The sequence below is a fragment of the Castor canadensis genome, chromosome 7 (assembly GCF_047511655.1).
Source record: "Castor canadensis chromosome 7, mCasCan1.hap1v2, whole genome shotgun sequence".
Classification (NCBI taxonomy): Eukaryota; Metazoa; Chordata; class Mammalia; order Rodentia; family Castoridae; genus Castor; species Castor canadensis.
The window spans coordinates 27,700,001-27,720,442 of record NC_133392.1 but is presented as its reverse complement, the minus strand read 5'-3'; the positions used below and the strand labels follow the sequence as shown (position 1 = coordinate 27,720,442).

The following is a 20,442-nucleotide window of genomic DNA, read 5'->3' as shown; positions in this document are numbered from 1 at the left end:
AAACACACAAACAAAAATCCCTCAGGAATGTTAGTGCTGAGGATGTAGCTAACTAGTAGAGCACTTGCCGCATGATCAACGTTCTAGATTCAATCTCTAACACTGCAAAAAAAGAAAGTTTGTTCTGATATGTTCTGTGAAGCTTGAGTGTTACCTATCCTCCCTACCTCCTTGGCTGTAGATTACAGAATACCTAATAGAGTCAGAAAAATTACAGAAACACAATAACTATACTTAAGACAGGAAAATCTCAGCGTTTGATGTAGCCTCCAAAGGCACACTGATCCTAAACAATACCTTTGCAGACATGCCTAATTAGGCACAAATCAGAAAGAACAAAACAGAATTGGACCAACTAGAAAAACAATCTCTTAAAAGCTCATTCATGAAAATTTCAACTATCTTAATCTTTTTTTATTTTTGGAGGGGGACAGGGATTGAACCAAGGGCCTAGCACATGCTAAGTATGCCCTATCCTACTGAGTTATACCCTCAACCCTACCTTAAATTTTTACTAGCCATTTTGATGCCACCAATATAAATCTTTGTCTAAAGAAATAAAATATGTGCTTGACATCCTGTCATCCAGCCACTGTGAGAAGAAAACCAGGCCAGCCAGGCAAAAGTGGGGCTCTATCTCAAAAATAACCAGGTAAAAAAGGGCTAGAGGTGTGGTCCAAGTGCAAGACCCCAAGGTCAAATCCCAATACCACCCCCCACAAAAAGTATACAGAAAAATCAATATTTTTTTTAAAATTGGGAGTTCTACATTTTACCAAAAAGATGTCCAGTTTTTATGTTAAATAGAATTTAAATCTAAATCAGGTTCATCAACAACTTACAAATTTACTTAGTTTGGCCAGGTGCCAGTGGTTCACACTTGTAATTCTAACTACTTGGGAGGCTGAGATTAGGAGGATCATAGCTCAACAACAGCCCAGAGAAATAGTTCACAAAACCCTAGCTCAAAAACCCTTCACAAAAAGGACTGGTGCAGTGGCTCAATGTATAGGCCTTGAGTTCAAACCCCTGCACCACAAAAAAAAAAGAAAGAAAAAAGTTTACCTAGTCTGTTAATCTCATCTTGGAGAACTAGCCATTTCCAGACTAAAAACATCTAATATCTATATAACTTACAGAACAGTCTAACAGGTAAACCCCATTTCTATAATTTTAATCACAAATTCAACTAAGCACCCAATGGTATATAAATAGTTTCTTAAAAAATGTTCAGGATTACCCATCTCAGAATCATCTGGATTGCTGATCCAGTACATGTCGGCATAGGGTTCTGTGAGAATGCAGCCTAGCAGTCAACATTCCTTTAACATCACTTCTAAGCATTCTTTGTTTCTTAGGTGTTTTTTGGGGCGGTTTGGTACTGAGGTTGGAACCCAGGGCCTTGGGCATGTTACATAAAGCTCTACCACAAAGCCACACCCCTAGCCCCAGCATTCTTTTAAGGCAGCTCTTATGCAAACTTTGAAAGGCACTGGTCCTTCTAGTAAAGTTCTTTTAACCTATTTTGATAAATATTCTCCTTCCCAGAAGGATTAAAGTAAATAATTCCTAAAGAAACCAAGTATAGATTTTGACTTCCTTTTAACATCATAAAAGCAACTAAGAAAATTTTTCATTTCAAGTACTGAGTCAGGAAAAGTAATTAAAAAGTAAGGGGTTACCTGGTCCAATTTGCGTTTCAATGTTGATACTTCCTTGGGATTAGAAAAAGTGATATCCAATCCAGGTGAGATAGCATAGATGAATTCTATCTCATATTCCCGTGCAGCAGAGATGAGAGTCATAAGTTGCTCTAAAGAATGAAATCCATATTTTTAGAGAACAGCACAGAAAAGTAAAAGAAACTTCACTTTCCAACTGAAGAGATCAATTCTTCCAACTTACAAGAAAGGAAAAGCACCTTAAATTATACAAAAATTGTCATATCCAATGTGATAACAGGTCATACAAAATTTTTGGCGTAAGCCTGAAGTAATACAAAGAAAGATCAAGTTTCACACCCGATTTGAACCAACAGAAAATAAGAGACCCTTCTTTCTTTTTTTTTTTTTTTTTGAGATACTGGGCTTGAACTCAGGGCCTTCACCTTGAGCCACTCCACCAGCCCTATTTTTGTGAAGGGTTTTTTGAGACAGGGTCTTACGGAACTATTTGCCCAGGCTGGCTTCCAACCTTGATCCTCCTGATTTCTGCCTCCTGAGCAGCTAGGATTACAGGTGTGAGCCATTGGCACCCAGCAAGAGATCCTTCCTTCTAACTTCTATAGTTTCTTACTCATTTGGGGAAACAAGTTGAACTCAATAAAGTATTCTCTTCATTGCCAAAAATACTGAATTGTGAGATTCTCTAACATAAGCCATTCCTATTTCTGACAGTATTTGAAAGGTATAAATGCGATTTCTTATTTTGGTTTGGTTTTGGATTATTTGGCTGTATCTGAACAACTGAAATTTCTAACTAAATAAATCTATTTATAAATACTTTGTAAATTTTGGGGGTGGGCAGTATTGGGGCTTGAACTCAGGGCCTTGAGCTTGTGAGGAAGGCACTCTACCAGGTGAGGAACCACCCTCCACCCTTTTTGCTTTATTTTTCCAATAGGGTCTCATGTTTATGCCCTGGCTGGCCTGCACTGGGATACTATTTATGCTTCTCGCATAGCTGGATGCCAAGCACGAGTCGCCAGAGTTCAGCTTTTATTGGTTGAGATGGGGGTCTTCAGAACTTTTTGCCAGAGCTGATCTGGAACCACAATCCTCCTGATCTCTGCTTCCTGGGTAGCTAAGATTACAGGGCTGAGCTACCATGCCTACAATTTTTTTTTTAAAAACCACTGTCACTGTGTAAGTCAGGCTGGCCTAGAACCTGAAATCTTCCTTTTCAGCCTCCTAAGTACTGAGATTACAGATTTGTGCTACCATACCTGGCTCAGATTTGTAATTTGAGAGAAAATGCTTTCATAAGAAGCAGGGTCAAAGCCAGACACTGGTGGCTCACAACTGTAATCCTAGCTACTTGGGAGGCAGCGATCAGGAGGACTGTGGTTCAAAGCCAGCCCGAGGCAAATACTGAAAAAAAAGATATCAGGGTTAAGGGATGGACTTACCAATCTAACCCTACATCCCTGTACCTGTAGGAAAAATTCATTACAGATTTTAAGCCTTTAAAGTATGACAGACAATTTTTTAAAATAAATTTAAACACTACTATCACAAGCTGTATCTTTGAATACAATTCAGTAGTATCTCAAAATAGTCAAAATAGTCATTTGACTGTATTTTGATTACCACATTAAATTTCATTACCAGCACCATCAGAAACTAATTAAGTTAAAGGCTCTCTTAAGTTATATAGAGTAGTAAACAACACTAGAGAGAGATGGGGATAAGTTTCAATTGCTTCTATGTCATTTAAGAAACCTTCCTGCTGAGTACTAGTGGCTCATGACTATAATCCTAGTTACTTGGGAGAACCACAGTTCAAGGACAGTCTAAGCAAATAGTTCAAGAGACCCCCCCCTCCCTCAAATCTCAAAATAACAAGAGCAAAATGGACTAGAATGTGGCTCAAGCAGTAGAGCACCTGCTTTGCAAGCATGAAGCCCTGAAATCAAACCCCAGACCCACCAAATAGCTTTCTGCCTTCAGTCCCTTGGCCAGGCTCTGTAACCATTTATATCTTATTAATTACATAGATATATTAACATATACACATATATGTAAATATTTACCCATTCAGTAAGTACCCAAAGAAAAGTTCAAAGTGATGTACTACTAGTTTATGAGGTCTATGTAACAAATTCAACATAATATTCATAGCAAGGATAGTCTGTAGTGCCTTTTACTTGTCTAGGGTGAGGTCTTATTTTAAATAAAGACACGATAGCAGTGGTCAAAACTAAGCTGCACTAGAGCGTGAAGGAAAAAGATCAGTAATACTAATCTTGTCTTTAAAATTTTGACTGTAATGGAGTTTTTGCATTAACTTTGGCTTAAAGAAAATAATGCATCAAATACTGCTTCTCTTGATTATTGTTTTTAAGTCCCTTAAAATTTGTACTCAAGGCAGGTGCCTCAATTGCTTTGCCATAGACATAGCCCTTGCTTCAGACTCTTTTTCCAGAAGCCCAGTATTTAAACCACTGGCAGAAATAAAGGGTACAATTTCTGACCAAAGAACAGGTGGAGTCAACTGGCAAAACCATGAATCACATTAATGGTCATGACCTTGCTAATGCCACTCTTTAACTCTACACTAGCTTGCACATAACTAAATAGTTACCAGATAAAAGGAAACTACTATAAAGTGAAAATAAAATGTTTAATAAAGTTTTAGTATAACTACTTTAAAGCATAGCTATTTTTTCCACATATTTCTGAATTTATGGATTAAAAATAAAAAGATTACCAGCTTCCTCCACTGAATACATCTCTCGCCAAAACATCCTATGTTTGTAGTCATCTTTGGGGGCGTACAAGTATGTATTTAATTCCCATTTCTGGAGCCTTAAAGGGAAAGAAAATTATATATGTATAAATAGGCCATATTAACAGGCTATAAATATCAGTTTTTCCTCTTCTTGAATATTGACCTCTCATACAAAACTAGTTGTATTCTATGATGGTATCTTTTAAACTTCAGTAATCAGTGAGAGCTTAAAAAATTAAGTATTACAAGGTTTATCAACATAACTAATACACAACTCTGGGTGAGGGAGGCAAAACCCCAGAACTAGTCAGCTTCCCCAGGGAAGGTCTGAAAACCTAGCTAGGTGAAGATATAAAGGATCAAGGGAAAATAACCAGGGCTACTCAGTGCATTTCTTAAAACAAAAGGAAATAAGGGTTTAAGATTCTCTTTTCTGCTTGATATAATAAAGATTTACCTTCTAAACAGTTCTTTTCTCTGTTCCATAACCCAAGGTCTTCCATAAAATCCTAGATTTAAAGTAAGAATGATATTATTTTTAAGTTTCAAAATGTGATAAGGTTTGCTAAGAAAAATAGGTTACAAAACATACAATCCCATTTTCTAAGAAATGTATACAAAAATCTGAAGAAAGCTTAGAAAAACATTAAGGTTTCTTTATCTTTGGATGGTGATATAAATAATTTTTATTTCCTTTTTTGCTCAGGTAAATGTTCTTTTTCTACCATGATATATATTACCTATTTGGTAGTTATTTAAAAACAGCTAAAAACCCAGCACTCTTTTTTTGTCAACAAAAACCAAATACAGAGGGAGTGAATTCAACTATTATATATTGTAAGAACTTTGTTAAATGTCACAATGTGCCCCAGTATGACAATAATAATAAAAACTGTATTATAATATAAATAAATACCAAGTACACAAACTTTTTTTCCCCCCAGTGCTGGGAACAAACTCAGGACCTAGAAAAAGCTAGGCAAGCCCATACCATGGAACCACATCCCAAGGACCAATCTAACTTTTTTTTTTTTTTTTTGGCAGTACTGGGGTTTGAACTCTAGGCCTCACACTTGCTAGGAAAGTCCTCTACCACCTGACCCACTCTGTGCACTAAATCTGCTGGGATTCTTTTTTTCGTTTTTTACCATCACAAACTGTTGTCTAAAAGAGTATATTGATCTTATAATAGGGAGGGAGAAGCAAAGTAATCCAAACTGCTAGTAAGAACAAATAATGGCCAGGCACCAGTGGCTCACGCCTGTAATCCTAGCTACTTAGGAGGCAGAGATCAGGAGTATCATGGTTTGAAACCAGCTGGGCAAGCAGTCCACCCCAGGCAAGTAGTTCAAGAGACCTCATCACAAAAAAAAGGCTGGTGGAATGCCTCAAGGTGTAGGCCCTGAGGTCAAACCCCAGTACCAAACAAACAAACAAACAAACAAACAGCCTAGGAGGGGAGTTATACTGCTTCTAGAGGAGTGAGGTGAGAAAACAAGATAGTAAAACCAGGAAGAGACTTAAAAATTTATCTGACTGACCTAATTTTATGATCACCTTTTTAAAAGGTTCCTGAGATTACAAAGGGACCACAAAAGCGTGCAACCACTTTCACAATAAACAAAAAATGGTACTAGCTTAAATAGCAAACTTTCCAGTCATCATAATTCCAAAACAAAGGTCTGAACTGAAAATTTAAGAGTGACTGTCTAGTTCAGGAAAGAAACTTACAGAATATTTTTTTAACCAGCTATTTTGCATTTAAAGTGAAAATTCTATATATTTTAAATAATTTCTAAAAAGAAAAACAAAAACAAAACTTCTAGACTGATAACAAGGTATAGTGTAAGTACCCATCTGGGATTTGGAGTTCCCCAGCCCTTCATCAGCAAGAGATGAGGACAACCTCTCCGAACTATGAGAAGGTCGAAAATAAGCATTCTCTTCTTCCCCCACCCAACAGGAGTTCCAACTCCAGGCAAAATGACTACTCCCCAGAAAGAATATTGCCAGGTGAAGAAAATTTCACTACTGTATCACAATGTAGCACTTTTCAATCTTGACAATCCAATATTACCCTCTTTAATGATTTTTAAATATTTCTGGTGGTACTCATATTTGAACTCAGGGCTTCCTGCTTGCTAAGGTAGGGTTCTACAGTTTGAATACCACTCCTCTAGCCCTTTAAAATATTCTTGAACATCACTTTTTTTGGTGGTGGTGGTGTTGAGGTGTGAATTCAGGGCCTCGTGCTTACTAGGCAGGCCTACCACTTGAGCCACTCCACCACCAGACCTAAAATATTCTTAAGATAAAATTACACAGATCTTTAACTTTCCTACATTATTATTTTTCTCTTAAAAGAGCAGGCATTATTAAACATCCATTTAGAATCCACACTAGTGGCTCATGCCTATAATCTTAGCTACTTGAGAGGCTGAAACTGGGAGGATCAAGATTGGAGGCCAGCATGGGCAAGTTTGCATTACCCTATCTCCAAAATAACCAGAGCAAGATGGACTGGAGATGTGGCTTGGTTAGTAAAGTGCCTGCTTTGTAAGCATAAAACCGTGAACTCAAACCCCAGTCTTGCCCCTCACCCACAAAAAATCTGTTCAGCCCAGAACCAATGGTTCTTACCTGTAATACTAGCTACTCAGGAGGCAGAGATCAAGAGGGTGGCATTCAGAAGCCAGTCCAGGCAAAAAGGTCCCAATACCCTATCTCGAAAAAACCCATCACACAAAAAAAGAGGGCTGGTGGAGTGGCTCAAGGTGTAGGCCCTGAGTTCAAACCCCAGTACCACAAAAAAAAAAAAAAAAAAAATCCATTTAGAGGAGCTCCAATATAAAAAAGATTATTTTCAGATGTCTAACTTGAACATTTTAATCTTCAGAAACCCTAACTTTGCTCTTTGGGTCAGGTTTACGGTTTTGGTTGACTGGGTACCACAAAGAGGAAGCAGTGCTATTAATGCATGAGTTAAAACCAACAAAGGTTTGTGATGGCAAGAAACAAAAAAGGAATCCTGGCAGTAACTGCAGTATTTCCTCTCCTCCTCCATTTTAGGAATGATGCCAACCAAGAAGTACTAAATAAACACATCTGTGCTGGCTCAGGTGGCTCAGTTACCAAGCAAACATACAAGAGAATAGGAGGGAGAACAGACAAGGGAACTGAAGACAACTCTACTTTAACACAAGTACTCAAAGAAATCAATTTAAACCACCTTGAGCTTTTTGCTTTAATTACTGAAGCTATAACAGACTGCAAAGTTTCCTGAGAATCACTCCAGTGTAGTTCTTTTTTTTTGAGGGGGGATGTATGAGACAAGGTCTTTAGGTATATAAGACTGGTCTCAAACTCTCCTCCTCCCTCAGCCTCTGAATGCTAGGATTACAGATATGAGTCACTATAGTCCAAAAGCTCTGCAATTTCTATATCACCCCCAGCATTCTTTCCCCACCCTCCACCCTGAGATCTTTGGCAATACAAGTTTTTTTCTAAATTCTCTCTGAATTCTAACAAGCCGAATAAAAACATCAACACGAAGGTCACACAAAGCAATCATGTTTTCATAAATACTGATTCCAGAAAAGCAGAGGCAGGAGGACTGAGTCTCAGGCAAGGCTACAATGCAAAACCCTGTCTCAAACAATAAAGAACTGACTCCAGTAGAATACAGTCTTTCCCCAAATTCGGCAAGAGAGTTAATTTCACTGAACTGTTTCATGCCTTACTGTAGCCGCAAAGCAGTTATGTTTTATCCTACAATTAAACTTTATCTAAAATACTGTTAAGTACTACTCATCTTTCTGAAGAGTATGTGATCACACTCAAAAATCTGATGCTCTCAACCAAAAGTTAGGTACCTTTTCTCTTTCCATGCCTTTTAGTTTTTTAAAAACTAATTCTTACAGTCTCCACTAGTAAGAGAGAACTAAGACAACTAGGAAACCCTAGGTGGGCCAAATACTTCAGAAAACTCAAATATATGTTGTATTCAAGAAAAGAGCACTAATGTAACTGGTGTTTCTACTGAATTCAGAGCAGAATCTGTCTTCTTGCTCAGAAATCATGATACACCGAAATGTCTTATCATTCCTTTCAACTGTAAATGAGAAGGAAAAAGACGGGAGAAAAAAATTTAAATCTCTTTTGCAGTCACTGCGTCCCAATGCCGTATCACAGATGCTCTGAGAATATTATAACCCAAACTTCATACCCTGAAATCAAATAAAAAACCATCTAAGCTGGAAGAAATTCCTAATACCACAGGCCGACTACAAGCACGTCCGTGTGCGTTCTCCCCCCGCCCCCCCCCCAAGGAAGGGGACAGTATGAACATCCTTCCGACGCTAGGGAACAAGATTCCAAGCTGCATGCACAGAGAAATTCAGAGACTAAGCAGGCCCCAGGCCACCGCCTTCTCGGGAGCTAGCCTGGCTCCAAGCCCAAGGCGGGTGGGGTCGGGCTCCTTTGGCAGCCAGAGTGGAATCCCATGCCGTTTAAGGACTTGGGGAGCGGAAATGCGCCCACTGAGTCTCCTCCCCCTCATTTCAGCAGGGCCAAATTTCAGAACCAAGGGGGAACAGCCTTTTGGCGCCCCCGGAAGAACCTCCACCATCCTACCCCCCCCCCGCCCCTCCCAAGAGGTGTTACGACTGGAGCGGGGGTGGGGGGACGGCGACAACAGGAGGGCTCACCTTCCACCACGCCACACAGGAACCTTCGGGCCCCTCCTTCCGCCCCCGCCACGGCCGCTCCCCCAGCTCCGCTTGGGTTGTCTTCTCCTGGGGCCGCGGCAGCCGGCGGCTCCAACGATGCCCCCGAGGCGGCGGCAGGGTTGGAGCTCAGCTCGCTCTCCCGCTCCTCCAGCGCTGCCTGGCTCTCCTTCTGCACCATCCTCCTGCCACCGGCCGCCGCCACCTCTGCGGGTCCTCTTCGGCCTCCGTCGGTTGGGCCACAGGCCCGGAGCCCTGGAGAGGGCCTCGGCTCCAAGCGCGCGCCCCTCGGGCTTCTTCCCCTCCCCCTCAGCCCTTCCCCCTCCCCCTCCGCAGGGGCCCGAATGCCCGGATGAGAAGGGCGGCGGCACCGGCTCAAGCCCTTTGTCAGCCGCCGCTTCAGCCTAAACTGGGGAAAAGGAAGCCTCAGCGGAAAACGAAGCCGCAATCACTCGCAGGAAGCTAAGGCCAAGGCTCCTTTTCTCGGTCTCAGTTGGCGTCTGTTACCATCCAAATAATCTTAGTTCTTCCGCTTTATCCTCTCCGAAGCCCCTAAGGCTCTCTAGCCGCTGCCGCTACCGCCCGCTTCCTGTTTATCCGCACTGCGCCTGCGCCGCAGACTGGCTCAGACCGGTCCTTAGCCCGGTTCCCCCTCCTTCTTCGGGACCAGGCTATTACGCTTCATTCGATAGGGGGAAATAAAACAAAGAAGCCATGAAAAGACGGAGCTAACGAAGGCAGTGGAATGTACCATTTGTACTTTCTACCCTCCAGAGTGAGCCTGGCACCCTGGGACGAACCATTACCCTACCCGAAAAAGGGGAGTATGGGAGGAGGCTGAGGTGGGTTGGGGCAATTGGGGGTTGAAGGGGGGGAAAGGGTGAAAAGGAGAGGTGTTTACTCTCTTGACGCGCAGGCGCAGAAATGAAGCCTTTAGTTCTTAAAGGGATAGGAAGAAATTGACCTATTTTATTTGGACATTGTTGCAATAGTTTGGCTCATTACATCTGCTTGATGCAGGCTCCGTTCTGTAAACACACCATTCCAAAGAGCTCAGCTCAATCCTCTGCCTGGAATCAGTTTCCCCTACTCTCCCATGGAGCTACCCCCATTTAAAAATGCAATAATTCATTATTATTTCATTCCTCAAACACCTATTGAACTTGCCTCGTCCTGGGCTCTGGGGCCACTCATAATATAGTGGGAGAGATAAGCAAGCACATACAAAAGTCCTGAATGGTGTTTTGGGAGGTCAGAGGAGGTAATAACTTCTCCTTTGGGGAGAAGCCCCATGGCATGGCTTCATGAGCTGGATTATAAAGGATGAGAGATTAGCCAGACTACATAGGGAAGAAGGACGGCAGCAGCACCCCAAGCAAGGAAACAACAGTCCAAAGGTAGAGAGGGGTGAAAGGCCTGGCTTGTTTGGGAATGGCAAGTGTGCAGTGTAAGGGGCGTGAGATCCTTGAGCCTCACTATAAACATTTCCTGGGGAGGCCTTCCTTGTTCCCTAGATGGGCTCAGATTTCCTTGCTGTGTGTGTTCTCAGAGCTCCCCGTAGTCCTTTCATAATGCATTCTACATTTATGTTGGTTAAGAGATGTCTCAATTTATGAGGAATAAACATCTCAATATTAAGACTTAGTACTATTGTTTATACTCTCTCTTCAACAAAATTAGAGATAAGGGCAGAACAGATTCTACATGAAAGCGGGGGGTGGGGGGGAGAGATAACCCCCCCCCAAAGACAGTACTATTTTATGATTCAGTGTTACATTGAATCTATTCCACTCTGCTAGTGGTAGCCCAATTTGTAGCTCCAGGGACTTTTTAGTACTGGATTGTTGAGGTGGGAGTTAGAATTAAGAATTTCCTTCCTTCCGTTTTAATATGGAACACTTCACAAATTTACATGCCATTCTTGCACAGAGGCCATGCTAGTCTGTAATCCTTCCAATTTTAATAGAGTGTGTGTGCTACTGAAGCAAGCACATAGCAAGCGTTCTCTAAGGGGTCTTCCTGTGATGACAGGGGCCACAAACAGTTTCTCTGGATATTGTGGTCACTTGGGTTTTTTTTTTTTTTTTTTCTCAGTGCTGGGGTTTGAACTCAGGGCCATGCCACCAGCCCTTTTTTGGAATGTGTTTTTTCAAGATAGGGTCTCAGAACTATTTTCTGTGGCTGGCTTCAAATCACGATCATCCTGATCTCTGCCTCCTGGCCACCAGCGCCCAGCCACTTGAGGGATTTGAGGGCTGTCATCCCAGCTAATGGCAGTCTCATGATATTTTTCTTTTTGCCTCCATCTCACACTGTGGCAACTGGTAGCAAGTCAACAGCCACAATTTCATCTACTCCCACAGTCCTGACTCTTGAGACCTGTAGACCAAGCAAGATCAACCTTCTGTACCTGTACTTCTCAAACTTGAAGGTGGTTCTTGCCACACAATTGCTACACACTTTCTTCCCATACCATACGTTCTCTGCCCCTGCCCCTGCCCTCCACCTACAACAGGAAGCAGTGCTTAGTAGGCCCATGATAAATATTTGTGAAATGAATGGCATAGGGTCCTTCCCCTAGAGAGTTTACATTTTCATTGGAGAAACAAACAATAACAAATTCAGTACAAACACAGGAACTCAGTTTGTGACAGGTGCTATGAAGGAGGAAACCTAGTAATAGTAACTGCAGCAAGGAGGGGCTACTTCAGGGCTGAGAGTGAGGTTGAAGTGGTAGAGCATTTGCCTAGCAAGCATAAGGCTAAGTTCAGACCCCAGTATGCAAAAAAAAAGGACTACTTCAGATAGACAAATAATCTAGGTAAGGGATAAATGTAGCTTGACTAGGGAAGAGCATTGGTGGTGGAACTGGTGACTAATTAAATGTGGGTTGGAAACCGGATGTGACGGTTCACATTCCCTGATCCCAGTCCAGCACTCAGGAGGCTTAGTAGGATAGTGAGCCCCAGGCTGACCTGGGACATAGCAACACTGTTTAAAAAAGGAAAAAACAAAAAACAAAAAAACCCAAAAACTATGGAACACAGGGCAGAGAAAGTGAAGAAGAGAAAAAAAAGAAATGAAGACTTTTTTGTAGTACTGTATGGACCTAGGGCCTCAAGTGTGTTAGGCAAATCCTGTACTGCTGAATTAGAATCCCTCTGGAAATGAAGACTCATAAATTTTATTATAAATTAATTATTTATTTTTGGCAGTACTGGGGTTTGAACTCAGGGCCTCATGCTTGCTAGGTAGGCGCTCTACCCCTTGAGCCACTCCACCAGCCCAAGACACCTAAATTTTAAAGGGCTGGGAATGTAGCTAAGTGGGAGAATGCTGTTTTGCATGCTCTGGGCCATGAGTTTTAGCCCCAGATCTGAAAAGTTCTGTCTTAATCTCAGCAAGGAGGTAGGTGCTGGCGTTATGTACTGAGATGGGGAAGACTGGGAAAGCATGAATCTAACCTCCATTTGAACATGTTAAGTTTGACCACTATAGGTCTCCATGAAGATGTCAAATAGGCAATTGTTTATTTGTTAATTTGTTAACACACAATTTTTTATTGTGTTTATTTTGTTAACAAATTATTGTGTTTAAAATCTGTTAATTTGTTAACAACACAATTGTTAATTGTGTTGGAGCTCAAAGGAAAGTTCTAGGGATACAAACTTAGGAGCCTCTGTACATAGATGGTGTTTAAAGCCATGGGATTGCATATGATTTGGAGAAAAGACTCCACAGTGAGCTGTGGTGCTCAAGATTGAGAATCTAAGTTAAGAAGGATGAGTCTGCAAGGGAGGACTGAGAAGGTGTGGCTAGAAAGGTAGAAAGAAAACCAGGAGAGTAGGAAATACTGGAAGGCTAGAAAGGAGAGTGTTTTGTTGCTACTGACAACATTGGTTAGAATCAGAGCTATGGCCAGGGCAAAATGATCTGAATGGCAACCTGCTCGTTTTTTCTGGATCCCATCTATGTACCCCATCTCTAGGGCGTTTCTCACCTCACTAGCATTTGGGTGGGGGTGTTATTTGTTTTTGACATTACTGGAGTTTGAACTTAGGGCTTTGCACTTGCTAAGCAGGTATTCTACCGCTTTAGCCACAACTTCAGCCCAACTAGCAATTCTGTTTCAGACTTCAGTTTCCCCTATACTTGGATCTATCCTAGGAATGGAATCTGTTTCCAACCTGAGCTGGTTACATCCATTCCCTCACCATGGTCATCCATTCAATAATACAATCATTTACTGAATGCCTAATGCCTGTTATGTGCCAGACCCCTGGAGATAGAATGGTGAGGAAAAAAAACTTAGTCCAGGTACTGGAGGAGCCCTAAAGAACTTACACTGTAATGGAGAAGATAAACAAATAATTCTCCAAATAAATACATATTTATAAACCGAGAAATGCCATGAAGAGATTAGCACAGAGTTCCATGACAGCCTGTCCAGGGTCACCTTGTTTACTTGTATTTATTTATTTTGCAGTATTGGGACTTGAACTCAGGGCCTTCTGCTTGCTAGGCAAGTATTCTAACACTTGAACCGTGTTCCTTGTTTAGATGGTGCATGACATGCACAGCATCCATCCTTTATGTTTTTTGGCAGAACTGGGGCATGAACTCGGGGCTCATGATTGACAGGTAGGCGTGCTCTACTGCTTGAGCCACTCTGCCAACACTTTTTTGTGATGGGTGTTTTACAAGATAGGGTCTTACAAATTATTTTCCCAGGGCTGGCTTCAAACTGCAATTCTCCTAATTTCTGCCTCCTGAGTAGCTAGGCTTACAGGCGTTAGCCATTACACCCAGCTCATACACAAATATTAAATGAATTTTCTTTTTGGCAGTGCTGGGGTTTGAACTCAGGGCCTCACACTTGCTGGGCAGGCGCTCTGCCACTCGAGCCACTGTGCCACCCCTTCACACACAAATCCTTACTGTGACCCAAGGCCGCCTTTGAGAGTTGGGGGACTGGGTCTAGTCTCCACCCTGCTATAAATTCACTGGGTGACCTTAAGCAAGTCCTTTCCCTCTCTAAACCTGTATCCTCTCCTGTAAAAGGGAAAGCTGAGGGGTAGACTACAGAACAGGTTCTTAGGTTATGACCCACACGTGGACTTCAAGGACACAAACATACATGGGAGCTAGCTGAGGGTGTAGCTCAGCGGTAGAGCACTTGAGTAGCATGCACTAACATGCACAAGGGCCTGGGTTCCATCCAGAGCACCCAAAACCAACATGAGCATGTTGCTTCCCGGGCCATCCTTGGATAGTCAGTTAACTCTTTCATTTGATGACCCAAAGAAACTCAAGGACCTGAGGAACAAAGAGTTCCAAGGTGATATTAGCCAGAAACACAGTTGACAAAACAAGGAACACTGAAATGTAGGTGGGTTTTTTGTTGTTGTTTTGTTTTTAGGGGGTTGTGTATGTTAGGGATTGAACCCAGGGCTGTGCACATAAGAAGCACCACTCGTGTTTGCCTTTTGGAAACCATAAGCCTCCCTTGATCTTGTGGATGTATCCAGAGAGGGAGGAGAAGGTCTGACCTTCCTTTGGATGATGAAGTTTAGTCAGCACATAATGGTATACCAGAGAAAGGTTGGGAGGAACCTCTCCAGGAACATACGAAAGAAAGAGTGGGAACACTAGCAAATTTCTGTCATCCTTGTGTCACTTCCCTGGTGGTGACCTACCGTAGGTTCACTCCATTTGATCCCACTATTCCTGACTGGGGTATGGACACGAATGTATATATGTACACTGAGGCAACATTGGGATGTTTACACAGAGGCACTTTAGCTAGAAACTGAATGGAATGCCCCTCAAAAGAAAGCACTTTGAGATTAACAGTCTGTAAATTAGAAATTCTTGATTCAACCACATGTGGTGGTACATACCTGTGATCCCAGCTATATCAGAGGCATAAGTAGGAGGATCTCTGTTCAAGACCATCCCCAGGCAAAATAAGACCCTACCAGAAAAATGACTAAGGCAGGTGGAAGGGAGTGGAAACAATGGAGGGGGTGAGCATGTTCAAGGTACACTACACACATGGATGAAATTATCACAATGAAATCTCCTTATATTAATAATGTATGCTAATTCAAAAATAAAATAAGTGGGCTGGTGGAATAGCTCAAGTGGTAAACCTCCTGCCTAGTAAGTGTGAGGCCCTGAGTTCAAACCCCAGTACCACAAAAAATATATATATTATTTATTTATTTAATAAAATAAAATAAGTAGCTGGGTGCCAGTGGCTCACACCTTTAATCCTAGCTACTTGGGAGGCTGAGGTGAGAAGGTTCACAGTTTGAGGCCAGCCCAAGCAAATAGTTTGTGAGACCCTATCTCCAAAAATAATCAGAGTAAAATGGATTGTAGGTGTGGCTCAAGTGGTAAAGCATCTGCTTTACAAGTACAAAGCCCTGAGTTCAAATCCCAGTCCCTCCAAAAATAAATAAATAGAATAAAATAACTAAAGCAAAAGGGTTGGGAGTGTGGCTTAAGTGGAAGAACACCTGCCTGGCAATCATAAGGCCCTGAGTTAAAACCCCAGTAACAAACCCCTCCCCCAAAAAAAGAGAAACTCTAGATTTAACATGTAAGAATGTCTGCCAAAAGACAGCTTGTCTGCATATGAAAACTTGGGCCCAGAGGGTTGCAGATATGGTGGCCATTAGGATGGGAAAGCTGATAACCATGCCTGCAGGTCTGATACATGCTTCTATCTATAAGTGTCCATGTAGCTGAAGAAGGGGAATCCAAAAGCAGCTCTATGACAGCAGGTCCTCATATACACTATACCACCTCTCCAGGCTAAATATGTTGAAGAACAGCCTGGTCATTTACAAACTGGCTTTGTGTTCCCCCACACTACAACTGTTCATTATACTGGCCTGATACAAAGGTGTTTTTGTCTTTTGGAAAGATGAGATAAGGAAGCCAGCCATGGGGGTGCACTCCCAGCACTTGGGGAAGCAGATGCAGAAGGAATATGAGTTTGAGGCCAGTCTAGACTACATGGTAAGACCCTATCTGAATAAAAGCAAAAGACTAGGGGTGCAGCATATGCAAAGCTCTGGGTTCCATCCCCAGTACAAAAAATTTATACAAAGAAAAAAAAGGGCTGGAGGAGTAAGTGGCAAAGTATCTGCCTAACAAGTGTAAGGCCCTGAGTTCAAACCACAGTACTGCCAAAAAAAAAGAAGGCAAAAAAAATAAATAAAAGGATAATGGATACAGTACAATTTGGGAAAAGACACATATGTCTGTCTGAAGAATCCTCCTCAAGATTTTCTTCCCAGGACTAAAGGGGTGGCTCAGGTGCTTGCCTCACAAGGGCAAGGCTCTGAGTTCATTCCCAGTCCTGAAAAAAAATTTTTTTCTTCCCCAAATGGGAGTGATTACAGTTTCAGAAATGATGAGTTTGGTTTCAGTAAGAAAAGGTTCTGTGTTTAAGAAAATTGCTTATTCACTAGGACTGACCATGTTAGGGCAACTGTTTGCTACCCACTTTAGTCAGAAAACTGTAAAAGGAACTGGGAAAAAGGCATGTGCTAATAGCAAATTTATGAAGTCATTAAATTATTATGGACAAAAATGAAAAAAATCATTCCCAGTACAAAAAAAAAATCTAGGAAGCTCTGATGAAATAGAAATACCTGTAAAAACAACTCATGTCCTAAAACATTCAGTGCCTTTGCCAACAGAACTCACCTCTGAAACAAACACCAAATCAGAATCCACCCCAGGCCCAGACTCTACCTAAGAATCATCTTCAGAGGTGCTACCCAGTTTATGCCTGTTCCCAAGTTTATGGATCATAGACAGTCTCATCCCCAAGATATAGATATGTACAACACTAGAAGCTGAAATAAACTATATAGAGAGACCACATAGAGAACTGCAAGATGTGTGAAGTTGAAAATAATGATGAAAAAAAAAAAAAAAACCCATGTAATGGGTAACTGAGGTGTAGAGTATAACTTGAAGGTTTTCCCCTGACATCTTCAAATATACCAATCACATAAGTGATTAAAACACAAAATTGTGAATGCAGTCCAAACAATATTAAATGATTGAAGGCAACACAAGTGGAAATATTAGGATCCATTTGATGATTTATAAGGACATTTATTAAAAAATAGTGAAGATATTAACACCAATAGAGTAAAATCTGAAAGTTGGTGTATGTATGTATATATATATATACATATTGTACATATTTATACATATGCATCTCCAGTTTTCCAAATTAATGTTATTTATAATAGAATGGTGCATGGAAGGATGTGTTCTGTTTTTGTTTTTGTTTTGAGGTACTGAGACTTGAACTCAGGGCCTTCACCTTGAGCCCCTTCACCAGCCCTATTTTTGTGAAGGGTTTTTTGAGATAGGGTCTCACGAAATATTTTCCCGGGCTGGCTTCCAACTGCGATCCTCCTGATCTCTGCCTTCTGAGTAGTTATGATTATAGGCATGAGAAACTGGTGCCTGGCTGGGTTTTGTTTTTGGTTTTTCATTTCCCAGCACTGTAATAAAACATCCATATTTTTTTCTATTTATTTTATTGCTTTCCTTCATATGTATGTGTGTGTATATATATATATATATAAAATTTTATCATTTTTACATTTACTTACATGTGTATACATTATTTGGGCCACTCTCCCCCCCCCAAAAAAACCCCATATTTTATGGCAAAAAAAAAAAAAAAAACCCAGCTTGTTTGGCATACATAGTCTTTGGGATATCCACAATCTATCCTTCCTTGTCTTCTCTCAGGATGTGGGAAGTAGACTTACGTGTGTGGAGGGGTCTGATGAGGTCAGATGGGTTTTCTTTTTTTTGGGGGGGGTCTTTTTTTTATTCATATGTGCATACAATATTTGGGTCATTTCTCCCCCCTTCCCCCCCCGCCCCCTTCCTTACCAGATGGGTTTTCAATAATTCTAAAACCTTGGTCTCCTGCCAAGGCATGGCCAGATTTGAAAAGACAGGCAGTTGTTTTTTTTTTTCTTTTCTATTTTTTTAAGTGGTACTGGGATTTGAACTCAGGGCCTTGAGTTTACTAGGCAAGCACTCTACCACTTGAATCATGCCCCCCAACCCAATACAGGCACTACTTGGAGGTCTAAAATGCTGAAGGCATGTGAGTTCAGGGATGTATAGCTATTTGTGGGTGGGAAGGACAAAAATGCAAAACAGCAGCCTATGCATAGCCATTGTGTTTTATTGGATCTGGTATATTTCTTATTTTACAAAATATACAGAAAAATCCAAAATGCAAAGCAGTCAACAGTATCTGATGGGGCAGAAGTCTCCCTGGGGATCCTTCCCCTCAGATTCTAGCTGACTGGGAGGTGAGCTGAACAGGACAAGCAAGTATATTAAGGAGTAGCAGCATGGCAGGGGTGCTGACAATGAGGTGGGTCCAATGGTCCCTGCACTCTTGGTGTGCTCAGGGGGCATCTCTGGGTATACTGAATGGAGGAAGAAGAGGCTATGTGGAGAGCTGGGTAGAGCCTGGGTTGATCAAAGATTATAATGAGTGCCCCACATTGGGTTCAGAGGTGCTATGCCTTCCTTCCTCCTTACCTCTCTCCCTGAGGCATCCACTAGGAGGCGTGCTAAGGACCCAAGTTCAGGAAAATCCCTGACTCACTCCATGCCTCCAAATCTAAAGGAAATGGCAAATGAAAACTCTAGTCATAGCCATCAAAATAAGTGATGAGCAGGGGGCAGGCTGAAACTTTGTGGGCATCAGCCAGGACATTTCCTACCCATCATCCTCTGCCACCACAGGAAGGAGGGAGAGGAAGGAATTCCAGGAATGAGCTAGATATCTGGATCCCAGGCTCCCCTAGGACACTGAGAAGGATATAGTAAATTTCCAGGATGTTCCTAAGGATGTAAGTCCTTCTGAAAAGTTTGGAAACATATTCTGATGACCTGGGGTAACAGACCTGGTCTCATACTCTGCCCAGAATTCTGTTCTTTACTCTTAACCAACTGCTAGAATCTAATTGGCCCAGGCCCAATATTTTATTTCCTTTCTCAGGGGGCTCTCAAAAGGCTGGTTAGTCTGAAAAGTCAACCAGTGCCAAGGACAGAGCATCCTCTCTGAGAAGGGAGTCTTAGGGAAAATGTTTATGAGCTGAGGGATGGGGAAGCACCATAGCAGGAGACATTCTGTCTAGTGTCGTGGTTTCTAAAGTAGGGATAGGAGTTGGGAAACCACTCAATCCCTACAGCAGGGGCACCCTCAGCACTGGGTGTCAGGCAGGAAGTGGGTAAAAGCTGTTGAGAATTGGGAACACCCACCAGATGCACTTTGCTCACTCTCTGGCCCCTTCAGCTCCAAGGGTCTGAACTACTGAAGCCCCAGTCTCTTGCATCCCTATCGCTCCCAGGGTACAGCTAGGATGAGGACAGACCTGGGAAGAGAAGGGTGAGGTCTGCCTGGACTAGGACTAGAGCATGGTCCCCCCCCAGGACACACTGATCCCCCTCTCCTGGGGAGCTAGATGACATTGTCAAAGAGTTGCATGGACCTCATGATGTTCTCGTCCTGTGGCCATGGTGTGAGGGAGGCAGATTGGAGAGAAAGAGAAAAGGAAAAAAAAAAAAAAAAAAGGTTGTCAGATATGGGAAGGAGGACATTTAATTGGAGATGGAGAAAAAGGAGACCTTCAGCGGCAAGGAGAAAGGAGACACCCAGATGGGGAAGGGGTAAGCCTCCCCTGGTCACAAAGGAACAACTTTGGGGGATGGGGGTGAGGTAGAGAGGAGACTTTTCCTACATCACTGATTCAGGCCTGGAGTCCAGACCAGGGAAATGTAGAGAGGAGGGCCTGTACCTTTTGACAAGACTCAATGAATTCTTCAATGGTCACCACGCCATCCTTATTTCTGTCCATCTTCTGCAAGAAGGTAGTCAGGCAGGGAAAACAAGAGGGACAGGGGGAGAGTGATAGATAGAACTCATGTAAGTTCCTTATTGGTTTCTGGTCTCCTTCCTTTCATTCCAGGGCCCTCCAGCCTACCAAGTCCCAGGTACCTGAAAGAAGGTCTCCACATGTTCCCTTGGGGCCTCCTCACGGAGGGCAGGGTATGTGTACTTGCCCATCATGTCATAGATGGACTTCATGATGTCAAGCATTTCCTGTTAGGCCAAAAGAGAAGATGCCTCCTCAGAGTCTCCAGCCTCCAAATCAAGAAACCTAAGGCCTAGGGTAGACCTCACTCCTTGCTGGTGATACATATT

General features: G+C 42.2%; 2 protein-coding genes and 1 non-coding gene across 12 annotated transcripts in view; all 3 read right to left on the bottom strand.

The window, feature by feature from the left end:
• Oga (O-GlcNAcase) overlaps nt 1-9,798 on the bottom strand; it is a 33,114-nt gene extending 23,316 nt beyond the window's left edge. For both annotated transcript variants that reach the window (XM_020171238.2, XM_074078463.1), the window contains exons 1-4: nt 9,156-9,798; nt 4,907-4,958; nt 4,429-4,526; nt 1,683-1,813 (exon numbers count right to left, since the gene is read on the bottom strand). In XM_020171238.2, the coding sequence (XP_020026827.1) occupies nt 1,683-1,813; nt 4,429-4,526; nt 4,907-4,958; nt 9,156-9,354 (480 nt within the window). In that variant the 5' untranslated portion in view covers nt 9,355-9,798. The remainder of the gene's footprint in view (nt 1-1,682; nt 1,814-4,428; nt 4,527-4,906; nt 4,959-9,155) is intronic.
• Nucleotides 9,799-11,057: 1,259 nt separating this feature from the next.
• On the bottom strand, nt 11,058-11,166 carry LOC141425267 (U6 spliceosomal RNA). The gene has a single exon (XR_012450341.1). It is a non-coding gene; the product is annotated as a U6 spliceosomal RNA (small nuclear RNA).
• Nucleotides 11,167-18,390: 7,224 nt separating this feature from the next.
• The window catches only part of Kcnip2 (potassium voltage-gated channel interacting protein 2), an 18,355-nt gene continuing 16,303 nt past the window's right edge, over nt 18,391-20,442 (bottom strand). For 6 of the 9 annotated variants that reach the window (XM_074078461.1, XM_074078458.1, XM_074078462.1 and 3 more), the window contains 3 exons: nt 20,236-20,340; nt 20,036-20,098; nt 18,391-19,746 (listed from right to left, as the gene is read on the bottom strand). In XM_074078461.1, coding sequence (XP_073934562.1) covers nt 19,699-19,746; nt 20,036-20,098; nt 20,236-20,340 — 216 coding nt within the window. In that variant the 3' untranslated portion in view covers nt 18,391-19,698. The remainder of the gene's footprint in view (nt 19,747-20,035; nt 20,099-20,235; nt 20,341-20,442) is intronic. The other 3 variants (XR_012449647.1, XM_074078460.1, XM_074078459.1) reach the window with 3 other exon arrangements.